The sequence below is a fragment of the Microcebus murinus genome, chromosome 2 (assembly GCF_040939455.1).
Source record: "Microcebus murinus isolate Inina chromosome 2, M.murinus_Inina_mat1.0, whole genome shotgun sequence".
Lineage (NCBI taxonomy): Eukaryota > Metazoa > Chordata > Mammalia > Primates > Cheirogaleidae > Microcebus > Microcebus murinus.
In genome coordinates this window covers 67,602,061-67,625,928 of record NC_134105.1, presented here as the reverse complement: position 1 = coordinate 67,625,928, position 23,868 = coordinate 67,602,061, and the positions used below count along the sequence as shown (strand labels likewise).

The following is a 23,868-nucleotide window of genomic DNA, read 5'->3' as shown; positions in this document are numbered from 1 at the left end:
CCCGCCCGCCGCGGAGCGCCGCCCCACGCGGGAGCCCGGCCGGTCTAGCGGGAAGAGCTAGCTCCCGCAGCGTGGTGACCCGCTGGCTGGCATGTTCCAGTCGCAGCTCGGACGCCGCCGCCCCCTCGCCCACCAGCCATGCGGCGCCCCCGGGCTGGCCCTGCTGGCGCTGCTGACGCTGCCGCTCGCGGCCGGGGCCGACTGCCCGTGTCCGGAGCCCGCGCTCTGCCGCCCGATCCGCCACCACCCCGACTTCGAGGTCAGCGCCTCTCCCTGCTCCCCCGGGGTCAGGGTCTCAAGGCCCGCAGAGAAGTTTAGAATAGAACAGATCCCTGAGAAGAGAAAGGTGGTGTAAGTGCTGAAAGTACTCCGTCGAGGGCCTTCCTGTCTAAGGATTTTCTTCAATTTGTAGATGAGGAAACAGCCTCAAAGAGGTTGAGTAACTCCTAGGTCTCACAGGCTGGAAGTGCCTGCCTCGGCAGGCGAGTATTCAAACCCAGGTCAGAGCCAAAGGTCAGCTCCTTTCATTTCCCTGCTCTGCCTCTCTGGAGGCACTCTGGGTGTAAAAAAAAAAAAAAAAAGAGATGGGATAGTCCATTTCTTGGTTTCCAAGAGAATGAGGATTTAGTTTGAAAGAATCTTGGGCACTCCAACAGTACACTGGAAGGCAGAATGTTTTGCTGACCTTTACTTTTCTATGCCTACTAGCCTTTTCCTTTATGGCACCTCAGAACCACCCAAGAAGGGTGGTAAAAATAGATTTTTCAGAAAATTTTCCTTTTACTCACCAGACAATATATAAGGCCTCTGGCAACTTTAATCAAACACCCTTTTGGAAGCAATATTAAAAACACCTGGCTGCCTCGACTTTGATGACTGTAGCAGGAATTGGAAGATATCAGGGAGGTCCAAAGGCTTAGTCCAAAGAACAGTTCTTTTGTAGAAATAGGAATGATTCCTAGTTCTTAATCTATTCCATTAATTTTGAGGCAGGGACATTCAAATGCCAATTAAAAAGCACATATACATGGCTTAGGAGAAAAAATAAAAGTGGTGAAAGTGTTTTTGGAGAACCTGCCTAGTGTGGAAATGTAACATCTTGTTAAAACTTTAGACAAATTAAAATAATGGTGTTTGAAGGAAAGAACAATTTATGAATTGGCATCACATAAACCAGAAGGGGTTCAGAAATGTCTGCTTTAGCAGAATGAGCAGTGTGGGCTTTTTATAGGTTGAACATGGAGGCAAAATAAACTCATTACTTGATTGGCTATGGGGGTAGGTTTTTGCCTTGCTTAGATATGACCTGGTGGAAAGTCCCTAGTTAGAGATTAATTGGCAGTTTATAATAGGGTTAAGCTTAAGTTTACATTCACTGTTTACCTTGTTTACTTAAGTAGGAATCCAATGCACTAGTGGAGCTATTTCAGCTTAACGGACATCCAATTAAATTTTTTAAAACAATCTGAAAGATTCATCATAATACCCAATACCTAATGGGTTAGTCAGCATTTATGGGCATTTTGAAAACCAATTATACAAAGAGGCAAAATTATGCTCATTTGTATGTTCATGGTGTAAAGAAAATTAAAAATCTCAGGATCACCCACCTAACTCCTTATACAAACGGAAGGTCAAGCCTGGAGCTGAGTCATGCTACACCCCCTTCCAAATGACTACAAATGTTACATATGCTGCTACAAATGTTACATATGTTATACATCAGCCAGATCCCAGGTGGAAAGGTAAAAGCCCTCAGGCAGAATCTCCAAGTACTGCCCCCACAGATTCCTAAGGAAATTCCTTGCTGGCTTCCCATAAACAAGGACTTGCAAATTGTAACTTTGGGTCTGCAGGCTAAGTCTAGCTTCTAAAACTAAATAGTCTGTTCAATTCCAAACTAATATATATATATATATATGTATATATATATGTATATATATATATATATATTTTTTTTTAAGAGACAGGTTATCTCTTACAGGGTTACCCAGGCTGGAGTGCAGTGGTACAGTCACAGCTCATTGCAACCTCAAACTCTTGGGCTCAGATGATCCTCCTGTTTCTGCCACCAGGCCTTACTAATTTTTATTTTTTAGAGATGGGGGTTCTTATGTGTTGCCCAGACTGATCTCGAACTCCTGGTCTCAAGCTATCCTCCCACCGTGGCCTCTCAAAGTTCTGAGATTAGAGGTGTGAGCCACTGTGCCTTGCTCTGTAAAACCTGAAATTTTAGCTGAGGTCACCATCATCTCTTGCTTGGATTCCTCCAACAGCTTCCCTACTCTGCCTCCAGTTTTGACCTCTCTTTAATCCATTTCCCACTTCAGCTGAAGGGATTTTTCTAAAATGCATACCTTCTTTAAAAAACATTTTTATTCTCTCCCTTTCCCTCAGGATAAATAATGGAGTACAAACTTCTCAACAGGGTTTAGTAGGCCCTACATGATTTAACCCTGCCTACCACTCTGGTTCTTCACTCTCTCCAAATTCTAGGCATTTGCTATACTAAATATTTAAATTATACAATCACCACTGTCTCTTTGCCTGCAGGCCTTGGCACTTGCCACTATTTCCTCCTGGCCCACCCTTCTCCACTTTCCAGACCTGGCTAATTATCCCTGGTACCAATTATATTGGGACTCCTATGTCTTATTCACTGTTGTACTCTCAGTGCCCACCATGGTGCCTGGTATATGGTGGTGGTTAATGTTATTTTGGATGGTCAGAATGATATTCTTGTTTTAAATGATGGTACTTATCCCTTTTGTTTTGGCAGGTTTTTGTGTTTGATGTTGGACAGAAAACTTGGAAATCTTATGATTGGTCACAGGTTACTACTGTGGCAGTTTTTGGAAAATATGACTCAGAACTTATGTGCTATGCTCATTCAAGAGGAGCCAGAGTAGTACTTAAAGGTATGTTTTTACCAGGTCTATGAGTCCAGCAAATTAGTAAATTTATCTGTATTACTTGCTATAGTCCTGACTTTCCAAAAACTTCCCTTTTTATGTTTATCTGTTTTGTTAGTATCCTAAATACTGTATAATTCATTTCATAAATAGATATTTTTAAAAATTAAATAAACCACTGTATGGTTTTGAACAAAATGTGACTACCTAATTAGCAAGATGACCTTTACTTAGACATAGTCCACAATTTCTGCTTCTGACTTGAGAATCATTTTACTAATTATTCATAATGATTATTTTGGAGATCAGTAAGTAATGGCTTTTCTATTATTTTGGTATATTCTTTCTCCATTTCGAAAGCTTAAGTTAGGGTTGTAGTCTTCCAAAATAATGAAATGTTTTAGACATTTTGATCTCTCTGGAATAGGTTTGTGAAGTAAATGTCATTAAACTGTGAAAAGAATATATGTAAAAAAGATGTATACTTCTTCCATAGGGGATGTATCCCTAAAGGATATCATTGATCCTACTTTCAGAGCATCCTGGATAGCTCAAAAACTTGATTTAGCCAAAGCACAATATATGGATGGAATTAATATAGATATAGAGCAAGAAGTAAATTGTTCATCACCTGAATATGATGCATTAACTGCTTTAGTCAAAGAAACCACAGACTCTTTCCATCGTGAAATTGAGGGATCACAGGTAAAAATTCATTTATTTTTTTTTGGAAACCCCGTATTTTCCCTATCAAAATGTATTCATGAGGGTATGACTAATACAATTTTAGTTTTATGGTAATGGAATGGGAAAGAATTTGAGCACATACTTCCTAAAAACATTTTCTGGAACTTTTGATGTTCTCATCTAAGGAATTTTAAGGGACTAACTTTGTTCTCTATTCACATCAAAATACAACGTTGGGATTGCTCCCACCTACTTGCCTTGTAGCAGAGTTACAAGTATTAGATAGGCAGTGGGAGCAGCAAGAGTACAGGAGGGCCTAATTGGCTTTCTCCAGAGCAGGACAGAAACAGCTTTGGCCAAGGGTAGAAATAGTTCTGGGGAAGTATCTCACTTCCTCCATAGTCTCTGAATTACTTTCAAAGTACCCAAGGCCTATAAGGCTCAAAGGACTAACTCCACAGAACTTGTCAGAGCTATGACAATAGGCAGAGTGCTTTCCCACTGCCATAATGAGCATGATTAGAGCAGAAGATCACAGGACCAGGAATCTTGCCAGGCAATTTATTGGTAGAAAAGGATGTTGTGGCCCTAGATCAGTGATTCTTAAACCTGGCCACATATCAAGATAACCAGGGATATTAAAAAAATGTAAATACATGCTGTCTCTCAGATGCTGACACACACATGCACACTGGGACTCACTCCTAGAAATTATTATTCAGAAAGTTTTGGGTAAGCCCAGAGTTCATAATTTAAAAAAAATTTCATAGGTGATTATGGTTAGGAACTACTAGGCTAGACAATGAGTTTTTTTAAGGCAGAGAATAGCTACTTGATGCCTAACACAATGTTTAAAAATTGTTCATTGAGTAAATGGTGATAGCTCTACCTTTAGAGCATTCTAAGTACTATGAACTTGTGATTTCTAAACCTGTCTCAGAATCACCTGGGAGTGCTTTTTAAAAATATTCCAAGACTAGGCCGGGCGTGGTGGCTCACGCCTGTAATCCTAGCACTCTGGGAGGCCGAGGCGGGTGGATTGCTCAAGGTCGGGAGTTCGAAACCAGCCTGAGCGAGACCCCGTCTCTACTAAAAATAGAAAGAAATTAATTGACCAACTAAAAGTATATATACAAAAAATTAGCCGGGCATGGTGGTGCGTGCCTGTAGTCCCAGCTACTCGGGAGGCTGAGGCAGGAGGATCGCTTGAGCCCAGGAGTTTGAGGTTGCTGTGAGCTAGGCTGACGCCACGGCACTCACTCTAGCCTGGGCAACAAGCGAGACTCTGTCTCAAAAAAAAAAAAAAAAAATATTCCAAGACTGATTTAGTAGGTCTTGGAATAGAGCCTAGGGAATTGTATTTTTACAAAGTGTTCTAGGTGATTCTGGTACAGTTGGTCATCATAAATTTGAGAATCACTGGTAAAATAATAAGTGATGTGAAGACTGACATCTCTGTGGTTTTATTCAGGTAGGGAAGGTCAGTGTTGAATCAAATTTTCAGATGAATACAATGTAGATCAAGAATAGCAAATACCAGGTATGCAGGACGTCATACCCCTCTCCTCCTCACAAATTTTGGTCTCAGGAACTTTTTCTTCATTCTTTAGATAGTTGTTACTAGTAGGTTAGGATTGATGTATAGAATACACCCTAATTGCCAGGCCTGATTAAGCTACAGTGAAAGGGCAGGGAGGAAGAGATTGAGCAAAGACCTTGCAGTAGGAGTATCTATTTCCAGCTTCAAGAGATGAGTAAAACAATTTGGGCTACTATGTCAAGTTCATGTTAGATGAATTAGTGAGAGAGGTACAGTTGCAAAGGCAGGCTAGATTGTGGAAGATCCAGAGTGTCAGACTGAGGAGTATGTGTTTTATTCTGCATGTAATGGCCTTACGTGTGTAGAATAGTGTTTTGGGAGAGTATTCTGCAGCAGTATGTAAAACTAGAGGAGAAAGGAAGACTAGTAATGACTAACTCAGCAATCTAGTAACTACAGACTTATAGTTTGGATTGGGATGATGGTATAACCCTAACAGCAAGTGGTCAGTAAATATTTGTTAAATGAATTAGTTAATGGAAAGGAAGGGGCAGAACAACTGTGAGAAGATACCCAAAGGAAGATGTGAGATTAAATTTGGGGTGTGAAAGAGAAAGAGAGTCAGAAAATGGCCCAAATGTTCTTAAATTGGTAACCAGCAAAAATGACTAATGTAGAGCATATGGAGGGAGAAATGAGTTTTGGGGATAAGATGACATTAATTTACAGAATTGTGGCCATAGAATTAAAAAAGTAGAAATAAATGCCCTTGAAGAGTTTTTTCTACACCTTCATTTTTTTTTTTTTTTTTTTTTGAGACAGAGTCTCGCTTTGTTGTCCAGGCTAGAGTGAGTGCCGTGGCATCAGCCTAGCTCACAGCAACCTCAAACTCCTGGGCTCAAGCGATCCTTCTGCCTCAGCCTCCCGAGTAGCTGGGACTACAGGCATGCGCCACCATGCCCGGCTAATTTTTTATATATATATCAGTTGGCCAATTAATTTCTTTCTATTTATAGTAGAGACGGGGTCTTGCTCTTGCTCAGGCTGGTTTTGAACTCCTGACCTTGAGCAATCCGCCCGCCTCGGCCTCCCAAGAGCTAGGATTACAGGCGTGAGCCACAGCGCCCGGCCTACACCTTCATTTTTATATGTAGGAAAACAAATTCAGATGCTTTAAGTCTGCAGTCCCCAACCCCTTGGGCCACTTCCTGGTACTGGTCCATGGCCTGTTAGGAACCAGGCCACCCAGCAGGAGGTGAGCAGTGAGCCAGCCAGTGAAGTTTCATCTGTATTTACAGTCACTCCTGCTCCCGGTCACTCCCATCACTGCCTGAGCTCTGCCCCCTGTCAGATCAGCAACCGCATTAGATTCTCATAGGAGTGCAAACCCTACTGTAAATTATGCATGCAAGGGATCTAGGTTGTGAGCTCCTTATGAGAATCTAATGCCTGATGATCTGAGGTGGAGCTGAGGTAGTGATGCTAGTGCTGGGGAGCAGCTGCAAAGTCACCCCAAAACCATCACGCCCTACCCCCATTGTCTTCATGAAACTGGTCCTGATGCCAAAAAGGCTGGGGACTGCTGCTTTAAGTGAATTAGCAATGACATAGATTAACAGAGCCAAGACTAGAACCGAAGTCTTTCAATTTCCCATTTAATATACTAATGCTAATTATGACAGGAAATCCAGGTGAAAATGCTTTTAATGTGAAGGAGAGGAGGTAAGGAGTTTACAAAATGGATTTGAAATTTATTTGTTTAGATGTAGTCATTTATTTTCTCTATTACTATAATATAGCTCCCATTTTGTAATAGGAGGCAGTGATAAAGTGGGGTCCAATATGTAAAAATTGCACTTCATAACCCATTTTGTTGGAGAGCTATTGAGGAAAGCTTGCACTTATAAAGCAGAGTGTCCTTTTATGTGAGTACTCAGAATTATAGAGATAACTTTGAGAAAGTCCTGAACAAGAGTTTTGCTAGAATAAATTGGCCAAAGTATAAAAACTTTATCTACAGTACCTCAATTTTTAAGTAATTAATAAGTGTTTATTGGGTGCCCAGTTAAGAAAAAAACCTTTAATGAAGTTTTAGAACATTTGTACACCTATAAAATAAGGCTAATACTTGGTTAAAGCAATAAACAGATAGAGACTCATCCCCTTGTTGAAGGCTGGCTCACCATTCAAATGAAAACTATTACTCAAGTTTTATTTGAATATTTCCATAAAATAAGATCACTTAAATGATTTTTTGACAAATTGAGTTGGTTAATCTATACTTGTGGGCTATAAAATAACATTATTCTCTAACTGCAATACTGGGCCAAACCTACCATGTAAATGTGAATGAGGGAGACAAACTCACAACCCAGTCAGGTTGTGGCAACAGGTGACATATTTAGGCTGCACAATATTTTTTACAACTTTTATATTTGAATTCTTTTTGTGCCTTTACTTGCTCAGGGGCACCACCGTACCCTATTGTTGTTATACTTCTTTCAGTCAGCCTAGCCTCTGAAGCCTTATGTGTTTAAAACCTGTCGTCTTCCATGTAGTGCCCTGTTCCTGGTCATTATATGTCCAAATATATGTCTGCAGTTGAATATAGGCAAAAATATATTTCTTAAAACTGTTCTAGTTGTATATGTGTTGAGCCCTACATTCATATACTGACTGTAAGGAGTTCTTTTTTCTTGGGTAATATGAGGCAAGAAAATAAATAATCAAAAAAATCTGACATAAATATGCATATTTGATTATGTTACATAAACTGATATGTTTTTCTTCACAGGTAACCTTTGATGTAGCTTGGTCTCCAAAGAACATAGACAGAAGGTGCTATAATTATACTGGAATTGCAGATGCTTGTGACTTCCTTTTTGTCATGTCTTATGATGAACAAAGTCAGGTCTGGTCAGAATGTATTGCAGCAGCCAATGCTCCCTATAATCAGACATTAACTGGTAAGAATCCATAAAATGATCATTTATTAATATTAATAATATTAATTCAAGAACTTCAAACATTAAGATATCTTTTATTAATAGTATTTCTGAGTTATGTGTATACCTTTTTTAATTTGTAAAGCTTGCTTGAAATATATAAAAATCACTTCATTTGGAGAGCATTTTATTAAAAAAAAGTTCATAAAAAGTTTTAAAGTTTTCACTTAATTTCTCTAACAACCTTGTGGGATAGGTATGTTTTTATTAACCCTCTATTAAAGATGAGATAAAAGACATTAAGTTCTCATGGTTGCCCAACTCTGAAGTATTATATAGTTCAGACTCAATCAAGTATTCTAATTTCAATTCCAGTATTCTTGACATGAAATCACATGAAGAAGATACTTGCTTATCTAGAATTTGACAGGATACTTTTGTTGAAATAACCAATGTTAAATAATGTAATAGCAAAGATAGTTAATAGTGTGGGTACCTACATTATATAGGATTGGTTTTTTATCTTATTTATTATTAGTACCTGTGATATATTAAAACTTGTATTTTTATCAGAATTTGATAACTTCTGACCTGTCATTCATGTGATGTGGTCTTTGCATTATCATCTCCAAAGTTTGGATTGATTTGTACCACATCAATCAACTGAATAAAAGATTGCTTGCTATCTTCTGGACTCAATCTGAAATTTTCTGAGATAGTTGGTAGCAATTGAGTTGATTTATAAATAACATTTTTTTCTTTTACATGGAGGTTAAAATCTTATAACCTGGCCTTATTTAATCATGTCTAATTGGATAATCTGATCATAAACATGTATTAATACTATCTAAATTAGAAAATAACTGAATTTCATTCTGTTAAAATTACAAAGTAATTAGTTAATTCAGGGTTCCAAAACTGTGTTTCATGAAAGAATGACAATTGTGTTTTCTATCAATAAAAGGTCCATTATTAAATATGTTTGGGAAATGTGCATACTTCACCCCTCTTTTGGATATTTAATACTGCACAATAACATTAAAGGCTCTGAAAAGCAATAAACTTATTTAAATCAACATTCCAGATAATCTAAGAATATCTCTTGTTGGAAAAACATGTTTTGCAGCATTGGGTGGGAAAAGGACTGATAGTATCAAGAATTTGTTCATTTTTCTCTTTGTTTCCTCCAACTACAGATTATGTACAACAGAATGGTGGGAGGAGCATTTCTTATCCCCAGCTATCATTCATACATATAGAATATTTGTAAAACATGGAACACTTGTGATTTCTATAAGAAATTCTGAGACTACACTGTCAGAAAGTTTAAGATTTATAGAACTTTCTTGAAACTTTAGAATATCAACTATATCATGTCTTAGCAATTAATAGATATAAGTAGCTGCTTTCATGAAATGTGTCATTCCTCCTAGATAAAGATTTTGTGAATTTTTTGTTTCAGTAAGATCTTAGTTGTTTTGAATGTTTTCTCTTATTCAAAAACAAATGGTTTAGAAAGCAAGATATGGAAGTTAGTTATTAAGGGATGAGTTTTATAACAGAGAAACACTATTATTTTGCATAAACATACTTATTTTTACTAACTTAGACTCTTGAGTGGTTGCACAGTTTGTATGAACACATTAACAGATACATGAAGAGAAAAAAAATGCTTTTTCTGCCTCTATTTGACTAGGATATAATGACTACATCAAAATGGGCATTAATCCTAAGAAACTTATAATGGGTGTTCCCTGGTATGGTTATGATTATACATGCCTGAATCTATCTCAGGTAAGAACAGGTCATTTGTTATGTAATTTCTCTTCTGTATATAATTTTTAGAGCTTATTTTGTTTTCATTAGAAACATCTAAACTTTATTTAGAATTTCTGAAATATAGTTTGAGATTAAAAATTGTTATTTTAAATTATTTAATCCAATGAAAGTTTCTGATTATCATATATTTTTATTTAATAATGAGATTTTAACTTTTATTCATTATAATCAGGTTATCTATTTATAGCATATATTTCCAACAAATAGTTTTTGATTATTTTTCTGATTTGACTCTTAAGTGCTTAATTGATAATCTGTAACATGAACATTTCTGCATTTCTAGGATCATGTTTGTACTATTGCAAAAGTCCCTTTCCGGGGGGCTCCTTGTAGTGATGCTGCAGGACATCAGGTGCCCTATAAAAAGATCATGAAGCAAATGAATAGTTCTGTTTCTGGAAACCAATGGGATAAAGATCAACAGGCTCCTTACTATAATTATAAAGTAAGACTTTTTATAAGTTATGAACATTCATTCTATTATTTTCATAATTATATATTTTAATAATTAGGTATTAAGAATTTCTATCAGTTTTCTTATAAGGGCATAACATACACATTGCTATTTACATGAATAAACTTGTCTTTGAACCTGTGTAATCAGGAACTGTAGTTCCGTGGTGAGCAATTCAAGTTTTGCTATTAATGCAACTGCTTTATTTACTTGGGCCAACTTGTCATTTTAGTGATGCCAAAAAACATGCATATCACAAACAGGGTTTCCTTAATAGTTGTCAGTTATGATAACTGTTGTTTTTCAAAGGGCTTTGGGCCAAAATAGGTTACCACCTCTGAAAGCTTCCATTTCAAAGTAGCCTGAAGATTCTGATAAGACTCTTACATAAGAAAGAATGAGGCTGAGAACAGGTGATGTGTCATCATCAACTTTACAATGGAAAAACTGTATCATTTCAAATTTATTCCATAATTTAAAAAAATTATAAGTAATTTAAAAAATTAGAGACATATTACATAAAGGAAACCTGAAGAAATACAATAAATGATTAGCAATCCTGTTATGTAGTGTTTAATAAATAGGAATTGCTATACCAAAGTGGCAAAGAAAAGTTATGTTTTTCATAATTTACTTTTAGCATACTAAAGCCTCTTTCACATCTCAAAAGTCTAAGTACAAACCATATTTGAATTTATTGTGGATTATGTTACTTTAAAAGGAATCCTAAAATGACATGATACAAGTTAATTCTAGCAAGGGTTTATATTCTTGACTATTATATCAGACCATTGTCTGATACCCATTTATAAAAAAATGACTGCAAACACACTATATGTAATAAATTGTAATTGATATACATCCATATGCCTCTATATCAATTATATAGAAAGGTTTATTTTTATTATTTTTTTATTTTTTTTTTATTTGAGAGAACTCATAGGATTGATAGAAAGGTTTATTGTAGAGCTTTCTAAACTTTAGAATCAAAATTATGTATCTATTAGTGAAACTAGGATGTATTGTAATCTTGTCTTTCCTAAACGGTATTTAGGAATTCTCTGTCCTGGGAACTGTTAATATTTTGCACACCATTACCCATGTGTGCAAAATATTCACACATGTGCTATGGGCAAATATATTTAGAAAACACAATGTGTCATATGTCCCTCTTAGAGATTTATAATGTACAACATTATACTAAAGGACTTGAGAAGTGCTGCAATACTTAGAGCTATTTATTTAATAGAACCCTGTTTCACAGCACTCTTAAATGTATTCAGGGGAACAGTGTTTCATGGATATAGTTTGGTAAAGGATATATATGGTAACCAATTATATATACAGGCATACATTGGAGATGTTGCAGGTTTGGTTTCAGAGTACTATGATAAAGCAAATATTGCAATAAAGCAAATTACACAAATTTTTTTGTTTCTCAGCACATATAAAACTTATATTTATACTATACTGTAGTCTGTTAAGTGTGCAATAGCATTTTGTGTCTAAAATATGTACATACCGTAATTTAAAAATACTTTATTGCTAAAAAATACTATCATTGGAGCCTTCAGCAAGTCATAATCTATTTGCTGGTAGAGGGATTTGCCTTGATGTCGATGGTTGCTGACTGATTAAGATGGTGGTTGCTGAAGGCTGGGGTGACTGTGGCAATTTCTTAAAATAAGACAATAATGAAGTTTGCCGCACTGATTGAGTTTCCTTTTACAATACATTTCTCGGTAGCATGTGATGCTGTTTGATAACATTTTGCCCACAGTAGACCTTTTTTCAAAATTGGAGTCAATCCTCTCAAACCCTGCTGCTGCTTTATCAAGTACATTTATGGAATGTCCTAAACTCTTTGTTGTCATTTGAACAAGTGTTCACGGCATCTTTACCAGCAGTATATTCCATCTCAAGAAACTACTTTCTTTGCAACTCATTAATAAGAAGCAACTCTTCATCTATTCAAGATTTATCATGAGATTGCAGCAGTTCACTCACAGCTTCAGGCTTTACCTCTAATTCTAGTTCTCTTGTTATTTTCACCACTTCTGTGGTGACTTCCTCCAGGGAAATCTTGAACCCCTCAAAATCATTCATGAGGGTTGGAATCAATTTCTTCCAAACTCCTGTTAATGTTGATATTTTGACCTCCTCCCATGAATGATGAATATTCTTTTTTTATTTTTATTTATTTTTTAAATTTTAATCTATTTATATATTTTTTTTCTTAAAAAGCCTGATTTTTCTCTATGTCTTTAATTGATGAATATTCTTAATGGCATCTAGAATGGTGAATCTTTTCTAAGTTTTCAGTTTACTTTGCCCAGATTCATCAGAATAACTGTTATCTATGGTAGCTACAGCTTTATGAAATATATTTCTTAAATAAGACTTGGAAGTCTAAATTACTCCCTGATCTATGGGGTGCAGAACGTATGTTGTGTTAGGCATGAAGACAACATTCATTTCCTTGTTACTTCTCAATCACAGTCTTGGATGAACAGGCACATTGTCACTGAGCAGTAATATTTTGAAAGGAGTCTTTTTTTTCTGAACAGTAGGTCTCAATAGTGGGTTTAAAATATTCAGTAAAGCATGCTATAAACAAATGTGCTGTCATCCAGGCTTTGTTGTTCCATTTATAGAGCACAGGCAGAGTTGATTTAACGTAGTAAGGGCCCTAGGATTTTTGGAATGGTATATGAGCACTGGCTTCAACTTAGAGTCACCAGCTGCATTAGTCCTTAATAAGGAGAGTTAGCCTGTCCTTTGAAGCTGTAAAGCCAGGCATTGACTTCTCTATAGCTAGGAAAGTTGTGGTTCATGGTGGCATCTTCTTCCAATAGAAGACTATTTTGTCCACATTGAAAATCTGTTTAGTGTAGTCTCCTTTATCAACTATCTTACCTAGATCTTCTGGATAACTTGCTGCAGCTTCTACATCAGCACTTGCTGCTTCACCTTGCACTTTCATGTTATGGAAAAGGCTTTGTTTTTTTTTTTACTTCATGACGATATGTGGGTACAAACATTTTGGTTACACATTATAACGTTACCTCACCCAAGCCAGGATTAGAGGCATACCCTTGCCCCATACAATGCTTACTGTATCCATTTGTTGTGAGTTTACCCACCCCCATCCCCTCAACCCCCAGTGAATATTACTACCGTGTGGTACCTTAGTATTAATCACTTAGTGTCAATTTGATGGTGAGTACATGTGGTGCTTATTCTTCCATTCTTGTGGTACCTCACTTAGGAGGATGATGGGTTCAAGCTCTATCCAGGATAAGAGGTGCTAGATCACCATTGTTTTTGTAATTGAGTAGTATTGCGTTGTGTACATATACCATATTTTATTAATCCACTCATGGATTGATGGGCACTTGAGTTATCTACATCCTTGCAATAGTGAATTGTGCTGCTATAAACATTTGAGTGCAGATGTCTTTATTATAGAATGTCTTTTGTTACTTTGGATAGATGCCTAGTAGTGCTATTGCTGGATCAAATGGTATTTCTATTTTTAGCTCTTTGAGGTATCTCCAAATTATTTTCCAAAGAGGTCTGGTACTAATTTACAGTCCCACCAGCAGTATAAGGGTGTTCCTCTCTCTCCACATCCTCACCAGCATGTGTTATTTAGGGACTTTTTGATAAAGGCCATTCTCACTGAGGTTAGGTGATATCTCATTGTGGTTTTGATTTGCATTTCCCTGATGATTAGAGATGTTAAGCATTTTTTTTATATGTTTGTTGGCCATTGTTCTGTCTTTTTTTGAAAAGTTTCTGTTCATGTCCCTTGCCCATTTATTGATGGGGTTGTTCAATTTTTTCTTTATTTTTTTGAGTTCTACATAGATTCTTGTTATCAGCCCTTTATCAGGTGTGTAGAAAGCAAATATTTTCTCCCATTCTGTAGGCTATTTGCTCTAATGATAGTTTCCTTGGCTGTGTGGAAGCTTTCTTTTTTTATTTCAGCATATTATGGGGCTACAAATGTTTAGGTTACGTATATTGCCATTGCCCCACCTGAGTCAGAGCTTCAAGCATATCCACCCCCCAGATGGTGCACATTGCACTTATCATGTGTGTATATACTCATCCTCTCCTCCCCTCTCCCATCTGCCCAACACCCGATGAATGTTATTCCTATATGTGCACTCATGTGAAGAAGCTTTTTAATTTGATCAGGTCCCATTTATTTTTGTTGCTGCTGTAATTGCTTTGGGGGTCTTCTCCATAAATTCTTTGCATAGGCCAATGTCTGAAAGAGTCTTCCCTACATTTTCTTCTAGAATTCTTAAGGTTTCATGCCTTAGGTTTAAGTCTGTTATCCCTCGTGAATTGATTTTTGTAAGAGGTGAGAGGTGGGGATCCAGTTTTCCCAGGACCATTTATTGAAAAGAGAGTCTTTTCCCCAGTGTATATTTTTGTCTGCCTTGTCAAAGTTTAGATGACAATATGTACATGTTTTCATTTCTGGGTTCTCAGTCCTGTTACAAAGGTATACATCTCTGTTGTGCCTGTATGATGCTGTTTTGGTTACTATAGCCTTGTCGTAAAGCTTGAAGTCTGGTAGACTGATACCTCCCAGTTTGTTCTTTTTGCTTAAAATTTATTTGGCTATACAAGGTCTTCTCTGGTTCCATACAAAGCGTAGAATTATTTTTTCTAGATCTGTAAAGAATGATGATGGTACTTTGATAGGGATTGCATTAATTCTGTAGATCACTTTGGGTAGTATGGACATTTTAAACAATGTTGATTGTGCCAATCCATGAGTACGGTAGATTTTTCCATCTGTTTACATCTTCTACAATTTCTTTTCTTAGTGTTTTGTAGTTCTTCCTGTATATGTCTCTTACCTCTTTCGTTAAATATGTTTCTAGATATTTAATTTTCTTTGAAGCTATTGTAAAAGGTTCTGCATTTTTTGTTTGATTTTCACCTTGACTGTTATTGGCATATATGAATGCCTCTGATTTGTATGCATTGATTTTGTATCCCGAGACTTTACTGAATTCATTTATCAATTCCAGGAGTCTCTTGGTTAAATCCTTGGGGTTTTCTAGATATACTGTCATTGGCAAAGAGAGTTTGATCTCTTCTGCACCCATTTGGATGCCCTTAATTCCCCACTCTTGTCTAATTACTCTAGTAAGGACTTCCAGCACTATGTTGAATAGAAGTGGAGATAATGGACAACCTTGTCTGGTTCTGGTTCTAAGCTGGAATGCTTTCAGTTTTTCCCCATTCAATATGATATTGGCTGTGGGTTTTTTTGTATATGGTTTTAATAATTTTAAGGTGTGTCCCATCTATGCCTATTTTGTTAAGAGTTTTTATCATAAAGGTGTGCTTGATTTTGTCAAATGCTTTTTCTGCATCTATTGAGAGAATCATATGGCCTTTGTTCTTTCTTTTATTTATGTGGTGAACTGCATTTATAGATTTGCATATGTTGAACCAGCTTTGCATCTTTGGGATAAAACCCACCTGGTCATTGTGAATTATTTTTTTAATGTGGTGTTAGATTTTATTTGGTCAAATTTTGTTGAGGATTTTTGCATGTATATTCATGAGGGATATTGGTCTGTAGTTTTATTTTTTGTTTTGTCCTTTCCTGGCGTTGGTATTAAGGTGATATTGGCTTCATAGAATTAGTTGGGGAGGATACCATCTTTCTCAATGTTGTGGAATAATTTCTGTAGTATAGGTATGAGTTCTTTGTATGTTTGGTAAAATTCGGATGTGAACCCATCTGGTCTGGGACTTTTCCTTGTTGGAAAGTTTTTAATTGCTGCTCCAGTTTCTGTGCTTGATATTGATCTGTTCAGGGATTCTATTTCCTCCTGGTTGTACTTAGGGAGACTGTATATTTCCAAGAATTTGTCCATTTCCTCCATATTATATAGTTTTGGGGCAAGTAGGTTTTTACGGTATTCAAAGATAATGTTTTGTATTTCTGTGGTGTCTGTTGTGACCTCTTTTTTCATTTCTAATTGAATTTATTAGAGTCCTTTCCCTTCTAGTTCTTGTCATTCTAGCAAGAGCACTGTCGATTTTGTTTATCTTTTCGAAAAACCAGCTTTTGGTTTTATTGATCTTCTGTATAGTTCTTTTGTTCTATTTCATTTAGTTCTGCTCTGATCTTAGTTATTTCTTTTCTTCTGCTAGGTTTGGAATTGATGTGCTCTTCCTTTTCCAGTTCCTTAAGACAGTTTATTAGTTTGTTGATTTTTGAGCTTTCTGTTTTTTAGATGTGAGCATTTAATGCTATTAGTTTTCCTCTCAGGAATGCTTTTGCTGTATACCACAGATTTTGATAACTTGTGTCCCCATTATCATTTAGTTTGAAGAATCTTTTGATTTCCCTCTGTATCTCCTCCTTGATCCAGTAGTCATTCAACAGTAGTTTAATTTCCATGACTTTGTGAAGTGGTGTTTCTGTTGGAATTGAACTCTAATTTTATATCACTGTGATCTGAGAAGATACATATTATAATTTCTATTTTTATGTATTTGTTGAGGTCTGATTTGTGGCCTAGTATGTGGTCAGTTTTGGAGAATGTTCCATGGGCTGATGAGAAGAATGTATATTCAGCTTTATTTGGATAGAATGTTCTGTAGATGTCTGTTAGACCCATTTGTTCTAGAGCTCTGTTTAAGTCCATTATTTCTTTGCTTATTTTCTGTTTGGAAGATCTGTCCAGTCAGTGGGGTATTGAAATACCCAGTTACTATGGCATTACCGTTTATCATGCTGTTTAGATCAAACAGCATTTGCTTTATGTACTGGGTGCTCCTGAGTTGGGTGCATAAATATTAAGAATTGTTAAATCTTGTTGGACTTTTCCTTTCACCATTATATAGTGGCCATCTTTGTCCTTTCTTACTTTTGCTATTTTAAAGCTTGTTATCTGAAATAAGTATAGCTATCCCTGCTTTCTTTTGGCTTCCATTTGCCTGGAAGATTGTTTTCCATCCCTGAAAGCATCTTTGTGGTTTAGATGTGTTTCCTGTAGACAGCAGATACTAGGCTTGTGAAATTTTATCTACTCTGCCAGTCTATGTCTCTTTAGAGGACAACTCAATTCATTCACATTTATTGAGAGGATTGATGTTTGGGGTAAATTTCCATTCATATTGTTGCGTGAATTCCTATTGCTTTGTTTTACTCCTTAAGCCATCATGGAATCTAGGTTCTAGACTTTAACTCTTGAGTGATTTTACTTTGGTGAGTGTCTATTGTGCTGTTCAGTGTGTAATGTAGGTCTGAGTATTTCCTGTAGGGCAGGTCTGGTCTTCACAAATTCCATCAGTGATTGCTTGTCTGGGAAAGTCTTTATTTCTTCCTCATAGATGAAGCTTACTTTTGCTGGGTAGAGAATTCTAGGTTGGCCATTCTTCTGTTTTAGAAGATTGAGGATAGGTGCCTAGTCCCTTCTGACTTGTAAAGTTTCAGTTGAGAAGTCTGCAGTTAGTCTGATAGGTTTTCCTTTGTAGCTTATCTGCTTTTTTCATCTTACTGCTTAAAGGATTGCTTCTTTTGTGTTTACTTTGGTCAGCCTAATAACTACATGGCATGGTGATTGGGTGATTGCCTTTTCACATTGAGTCTCCCAGGAGTTGTGTGTGCTTGTTTCTGGATATCTAGATTTCTGGCCAGGCATAGTTTCCTCTAGTGCTCCATGAAATAAATTTTCCAGCCCTTGTGTATTTTCTTCTTCTCTGTCTGGGATGCCTATGATTCTTATATTTGGTTTCTTTACATAATCCCACATTTCTTATATCTTTTGTTCTTGACTCTTGTTTCTGTGTTCTTTTTCTTCATCCAATTTGTTTTAGCACATAGGCATTATCTTCAAGCTCTGAGATTCTTTCCTCTGCGTGATCCATTCTATTCTTGAGGCTTTCCATTGTGTTTTGTAGTTCTCTAAATGCGTCTTTCATTTCCAGAATTTGTTTTGTTTTTTTTTTTTGTAGTATTTTATTCTTGTGGCTTCTTTACATTGGCTTTCTATTGTCTCTTCAATTCCATTGAGTTTTCTTATAATCCATATTTGGAATTCTTCCTCTGTCAATTTAATTGTATTGTGTAAATTGGTATCCATTGATAGAGATTGAATGTTTTCTTTTGGGGGTGACATTTCTCTCTGATCTTTCATGTTTCCTGCATTCTTTCGCTTATTCTTTCTCATCAGGCTGCTTTGTCGAGAACTGGGGTGCTGGGGCTGGTTTATGGCCTTATCTCCAAGTCACCAAAGGGACGTTCATTAACAGTGCCGGGGAGAAGTGTGCTGGTCCTGTATTGCCTTAGAGGTGTTTTAGACAGTTGAGTTACCTCTTGCCTGTTGTCTTCACCTCTTGCCAAAGCAGTTAGTGAGTTTGGATCCCTTGCTTAAGCTCCCAGGTGGTGAATCACTCTTATGTGAGTGACTCTGCTGTCCTCCAGTAGTTTGAGATGGAAGGTACTGTGTTGAGGTTAACTTCTCTGTTGTTGCTTGTAGTTTGTGTGGAGGAGCTAATTATCAAGGTATTCTGATGCCTTTGTGTTGGGCTCTGATTCCCTGAATGGGGTATATGAATGCCCTGATCTTTGGGAAATGTCTTGTCACTCCCAAGGGTTACTTGAGACCTGTTCCCACTTTAGGTGGGGTAAGGGAAACTGGTGCTTGCAAGCCTGAGAGCATATTCTTCTGTGGTTGCTTGATTTGCTGCTAGGGGAGAGCTGCCCATATGTTATTCAGGGCTCTTTCACTACAGGCAGCTCATGGTAGGGGGTGTCAATTGGTGCAATTGCTGAGGACTCTGGCCAGGATTTTTCTTCCCAGTCCACAGACTCCAAAGCTGGCAGTGCCCAGCCGCCAAGGTTATGTTCTTATCAGATTATCAAAGCCAGCCTGCTAGACTCAATCAACAGGCTGCCCCCAACTGCTTAGTTCTAAGGTCCCGTAGATTCACACCAATTGCACAGAGAAAGCAACTTTTCTCCCTTCTACCTGTCTCTGAGGGTGGGGCCTGCCCTGCTGGGCTGGGGAAGGGGAGGTGCCCACAATTGCAACTTGCCACAGCATTTCCTGGCTGTGGACCCACCAAATGGTGGCTGTCCATCCATGGAGAGCCAACACTGGGGCGACTGCTCGGGGGTTTAGCAGGTTATCTCAATGAGCTGCCAGCTGCCCCCACTGCTTCCCTGTCCTGCTGTCTCGTGTCAATCCAATAGAGGGTCCTGCACTCTCCCACCCTAAGCCAGCCTTATCTTCGGTAGTTTCCAGGGGCAGAGCCTCCCTTTTGGTGTTCACCTCCTTTGTTCCGGTCGCACTGACCGCCAGAGGTGAGGTACCTGTCTTCATACTCCCTCCTGTAGACCTGGGAAGTGTTAACTCAGACTGGTCCCTCCCTCGCCCAGTGCTGACCTAGTACAGAGCACCAGGGAATTCAAAACATTTTCCGCTGTTGTCTCTTCACATAGCCTGTCATCCTATGCCACAACTTTGCATTGACTTCAGGTACTTCCCTGGCTGAGTAGATGTGGAGGTCGGTGGAGAACCTGTAGGTCAGATTACACTGCCCTGGCCAGTGTGCGTGGCTGTCCCATGCTCTATTCCCTATTGTATATCTTGCACTCTATAGTCTAGACTTGTGGTCGATTCTCCAGTTCACCTCTTTCTTTCCCAGGGCTGCTTATCCTGCATTGCTTCTCTGCAGATTCACAATGCTGTTCTTGGGGGAGAGAGCGATCCACTCGTGTGTAGTGGCCCGTGTTCTTCACCTCCCAATCTGGGAACAGAGAGCCAGGAGGTCACCTCTGATCTGCCTTTTTTCCCCCCTGACGGAAATGGCTTCTTTAGCTTCAATGAACCAGCCTCTGCTGCTATCTTCATAACTTTTCTTATGCAGCTTTCTCACTTCTCAGCCTTCATAGAATTGAAAAGAGTTAGAGTCTTTCTCTGGATTAGGCTTTGACTTAAGGGAATGTTATGGTTGATTTGATCTATCCAGACTACTAAAACTTTCTCCGTATCAGCAATAAGGATTTTTCACTTTCTGAACATTTATGTTTTCACTGGAGTAGCATTTTTAACTTCCTTCAAGAACTTTTCCTTTGCAGACATAACTTAGCTAACTTTTGGTATAAGAGGCCTACCTTTCAGCCGTTTTTGACATGCCTTCCTCACTAAACTTAATCATTTCTAGCTTTTGATTGAAAGTGAGAGATATGCAACTCTTCCTTTCACTTGAACACTTAGAGGCTGTTGTAGAGTTATCAATTGGCCTGATTTTTATATTATGTCTCAGAAAATAAGGAGGCCCAAGGAGGAGGAGAGATATAAGGGAATGGCAAGTCTGTGGAGCAGTGATAACACACACATTTATTAAGTTTGCAGATTTATCTGGGTATAGTTCATGGTGCTCCCAAATAATTACTCCTAACTGAAATTTTGTGTCCTCTGATCAACATCTCCCCTACCCTCAGCCTCTGGTTACCACTGTTTTACTGTGTTTCTATGAAGGAAAACATTATTTAAAGGTCTTAGAATTCAGGACACATTTTGGTTAAGATTGAAGGCCATTTAATGGTACTTTAGAAAACAGTCCAGTTATAACTAGATTGTTCATTTTATTCATTGCAAAGTCAAGTTTCTGTTATTTTTGAATAGAACCATTCTACCTTCTTATGCTGTTTCGGCAATAGCAGCTCATCTTGGACTTGATATTCTGATGGTGTATAAATCATAATGCATAAATCAATCTTATATATACTCAGTTTTTCACCTTTTGATCCTTCACTATTTTGAGATATTTGAATTTCTTAGTGATATCAAAGTACTAGCCAGAATCATGGCAAAATTTAGAAGTACATGTTTTTGGATTTGCCCCCGAATCTTCAAAAATCTTTCATATTTAGGTATAGGTTCTGTAATTCCCTTTTAATAGTGAATCACAACTGTTACTAGAGCATGCTTGGCTTTGTTTAGTTCTAAAAATGTTAAAGAATGGAATATAAGATATGAATTATGCTTGTATGTAATGGCTCTACTTAAATATACCACAGGTTATGAATTTACCAAGTAACTACTATCTTTCAAAGTAGTCATCTCAGGAAATTGTTCTAACTCCATGAGTGCTACCATAAATATTACTGGCATTCACTCAATTGCCTTTAAGAAGTTTCCCAAATGTATATAAAAATAAGTAAATTATTTTTAGTCACAATCTTTCAACTTTTACGTCCTATCTTTTCCCCTACATCTATTCCTTTCCTTTGTCCCTTATGGAGTTGTGCATCCTTACAGAGACTTAGTACTTGATAGATACAGGTAATGCTAGGGAGAAGGACCGTTCAGGGTGGAAGGTGAGCATAAGACCAGAATCTAATTTATGGCTTTTAATCAGGTGTGTGTTAGTTCTGCACTCCATGAGTGACTTAACAGGCTTTTAGAAGCAATTCTGTAAAACCTAGAAAAGTACGAACTTTCCTTCTCCACTGCCATAATTACCTTTTGATTTGGCTGATTCATCATAAACAAAATCATCTGTTGAGCTCCTAGCTAGGCACACTTCCAGGAACTATAGGGAATACAAAAAAGTATATAAGCAGGTTTTAGAGGACCAGGGCAATTAATCTCCTTAACTTCAGAATTGCCTAATGGAACATTAAAACACAAAACAAGCAAATATGACCTAGAACTAACCCTGGAGAATTTTGATTCAGTAGGTTACATGTAGTTTCAGGAAACTGTATTTTTAAAAAAGCCCCACAAGTGATTCAGATATATATCTTGACTGATAATCTTAGGACAGGAGATGGACCCTAAATAGACTATATTACGAGGCTCACTTGTGTAATCTTTGCTGTTATTAAAAGTGCTATAAGCAGTATCTAGAAAGTACAGATGCTCCTTGATTTATGATGAGTTTATCATAAGTCAAAAACATCTTGTGTGGAAAATGCATTAAATACCTGATAAACCCATTGTAAAGTCTGAAAATTGTAAGTTGAACCACTGTAAATTGAGGACTGTCTATATCACATACAGAGCCATTGAATAATAAAGTATTAGGCCCTAAAAGTTTTATTTCATTGTATCCTTTTGAATCACTGGACTTAAGAAACTTTTCCCCCCTCTTATTGTACTGAATACTTTAACTTTCCATTTTAATTTATTTGTATAGGATCCTGCTGGCCATTTTCATCAAGTATGGTATGATAATCCTCGGAGCATTTCTTTAAAGGCAGCATATATACAAAACTATGGCTTACGGGGCATTGGCATGTGGAATGCAAACTGTCTTGACTACTCTGGAGATGCTGTAGCCAAACAACAAACTGAAGAAATGTGGAATGCCTTAAAGTTAAAGCTGTGACAGAGATGAACATCTTTTGTCAGACTATTAAGATTTAGAAAAATGATCTGTATAAATAGATCTAGTTTCTTAAAGAAATAAAAATGTAAATTTTAGTCATTGCTATACACTTTAGTTATTAGTATACTAAAAAAGAAAGAAATGCTTTCATTGTTTGAATTTGAAAAATACATATTTATATCTTTAGTATCCAGGAACATAAAGGCAAGAAACAAGTCAACTTACTCTATTAGCCTCTGTGAGATTTTTCAATACTATAATTAGGAAAAACTGCTTTCAGAATTTTATTATGCCAAATTTTTCCCCACTATATTAATAAAATATACACTTACAAATCAATGTTGAGTTTAAAGATATGAAATGGAAACTGTTTGCTTAGGATATTTAAAAACCTAGCCTTTGAGAAGCAGTTTGTGCTACACCTTTTTTTCCCACCATGAATCTTAAATTTAAAACCTACAATTGAGTGTCTCCTTTTTTAGGTTCATCAGACTGATGAAAATAATTTTTCTGCTTCCTGACTCCATGTGGTACTCATGTCTCTGAGGTACTTGAACTAAACCTCCAGTTAGTGGGGAAAAAATATAGAAGATTAAATGTATTCCCCAAAATATAACTTTTAATATTTTGAATTAATAAGTTAGAGCTACCTAATGTTTTCCAATTATTTTATGAGTCTTATCTGTTATATTTTTTACAATAGGAATAACTTGATTCTATTCACTGTCATTTACACTTTTAGTTCATCATTTATAGACATACAGAATTTATTTCTTGGCTAGTTTTCTTTTCATGGTTAAGATTTTCCTTTTCTACATCTGCATTATAATTCTAATTATCTAAAGACACTGATTAGCTTCTCAACTAGTTCCTCTTTCTAAAAGATGAATTTTATGCAAAGAACTTTTCTAAAGGTAATGAAATATCTGTTCTCAAGACAATTAAGAACAACATTGTGCTGCCCTTATTAGTTCCTATGAATACACAGATTAAAACTCTGCATCCTTGAACTCTGTATTTACATAAATCGTGCCTTCCCTGCACATTCCCTCCCCAAGTTGGAATAATGATTCAACCAGCTGTTATAAGAAGATTACATTTCCTATT

General features: G+C 37.0%; 2 protein-coding genes across 2 annotated transcripts in view; one reads left to right on the top strand and one right to left on the bottom strand.

Moving 5' to 3' along the window:
* Nucleotides 1-22,856, top strand: CTBS (chitobiase). Its single transcript, XM_012747568.2, has 7 exons — nucleotides 1-259; nucleotides 2,780-2,918; nucleotides 3,409-3,617; nucleotides 7,934-8,105; nucleotides 9,781-9,878; nucleotides 10,207-10,368; nucleotides 22,570-22,856. Exons 1-7 carry the CDS (start codon nucleotides 92-94, stop codon nucleotides 22,759-22,761), a joined length of 1,140 nt encoding a protein of 379 aa, XP_012603022.2. The 5' UTR covers nucleotides 1-91; the 3' UTR covers nucleotides 22,762-22,856.
* The window catches only part of SPATA1 (spermatogenesis associated 1), a 41,430-nt gene continuing 39,417 nt past the window's right edge, over nucleotides 21,856-23,868 (bottom strand). Inside the window, exon 14 of the mRNA XM_020282705.2 lies at nucleotides 21,856-21,963. Coding sequence (XP_020138294.1) covers nucleotides 21,941-21,963 — 23 coding nt within the window. The 3' untranslated portion in view covers nucleotides 21,856-21,940. The remainder of the gene's footprint in view (nucleotides 21,964-23,868) is intronic.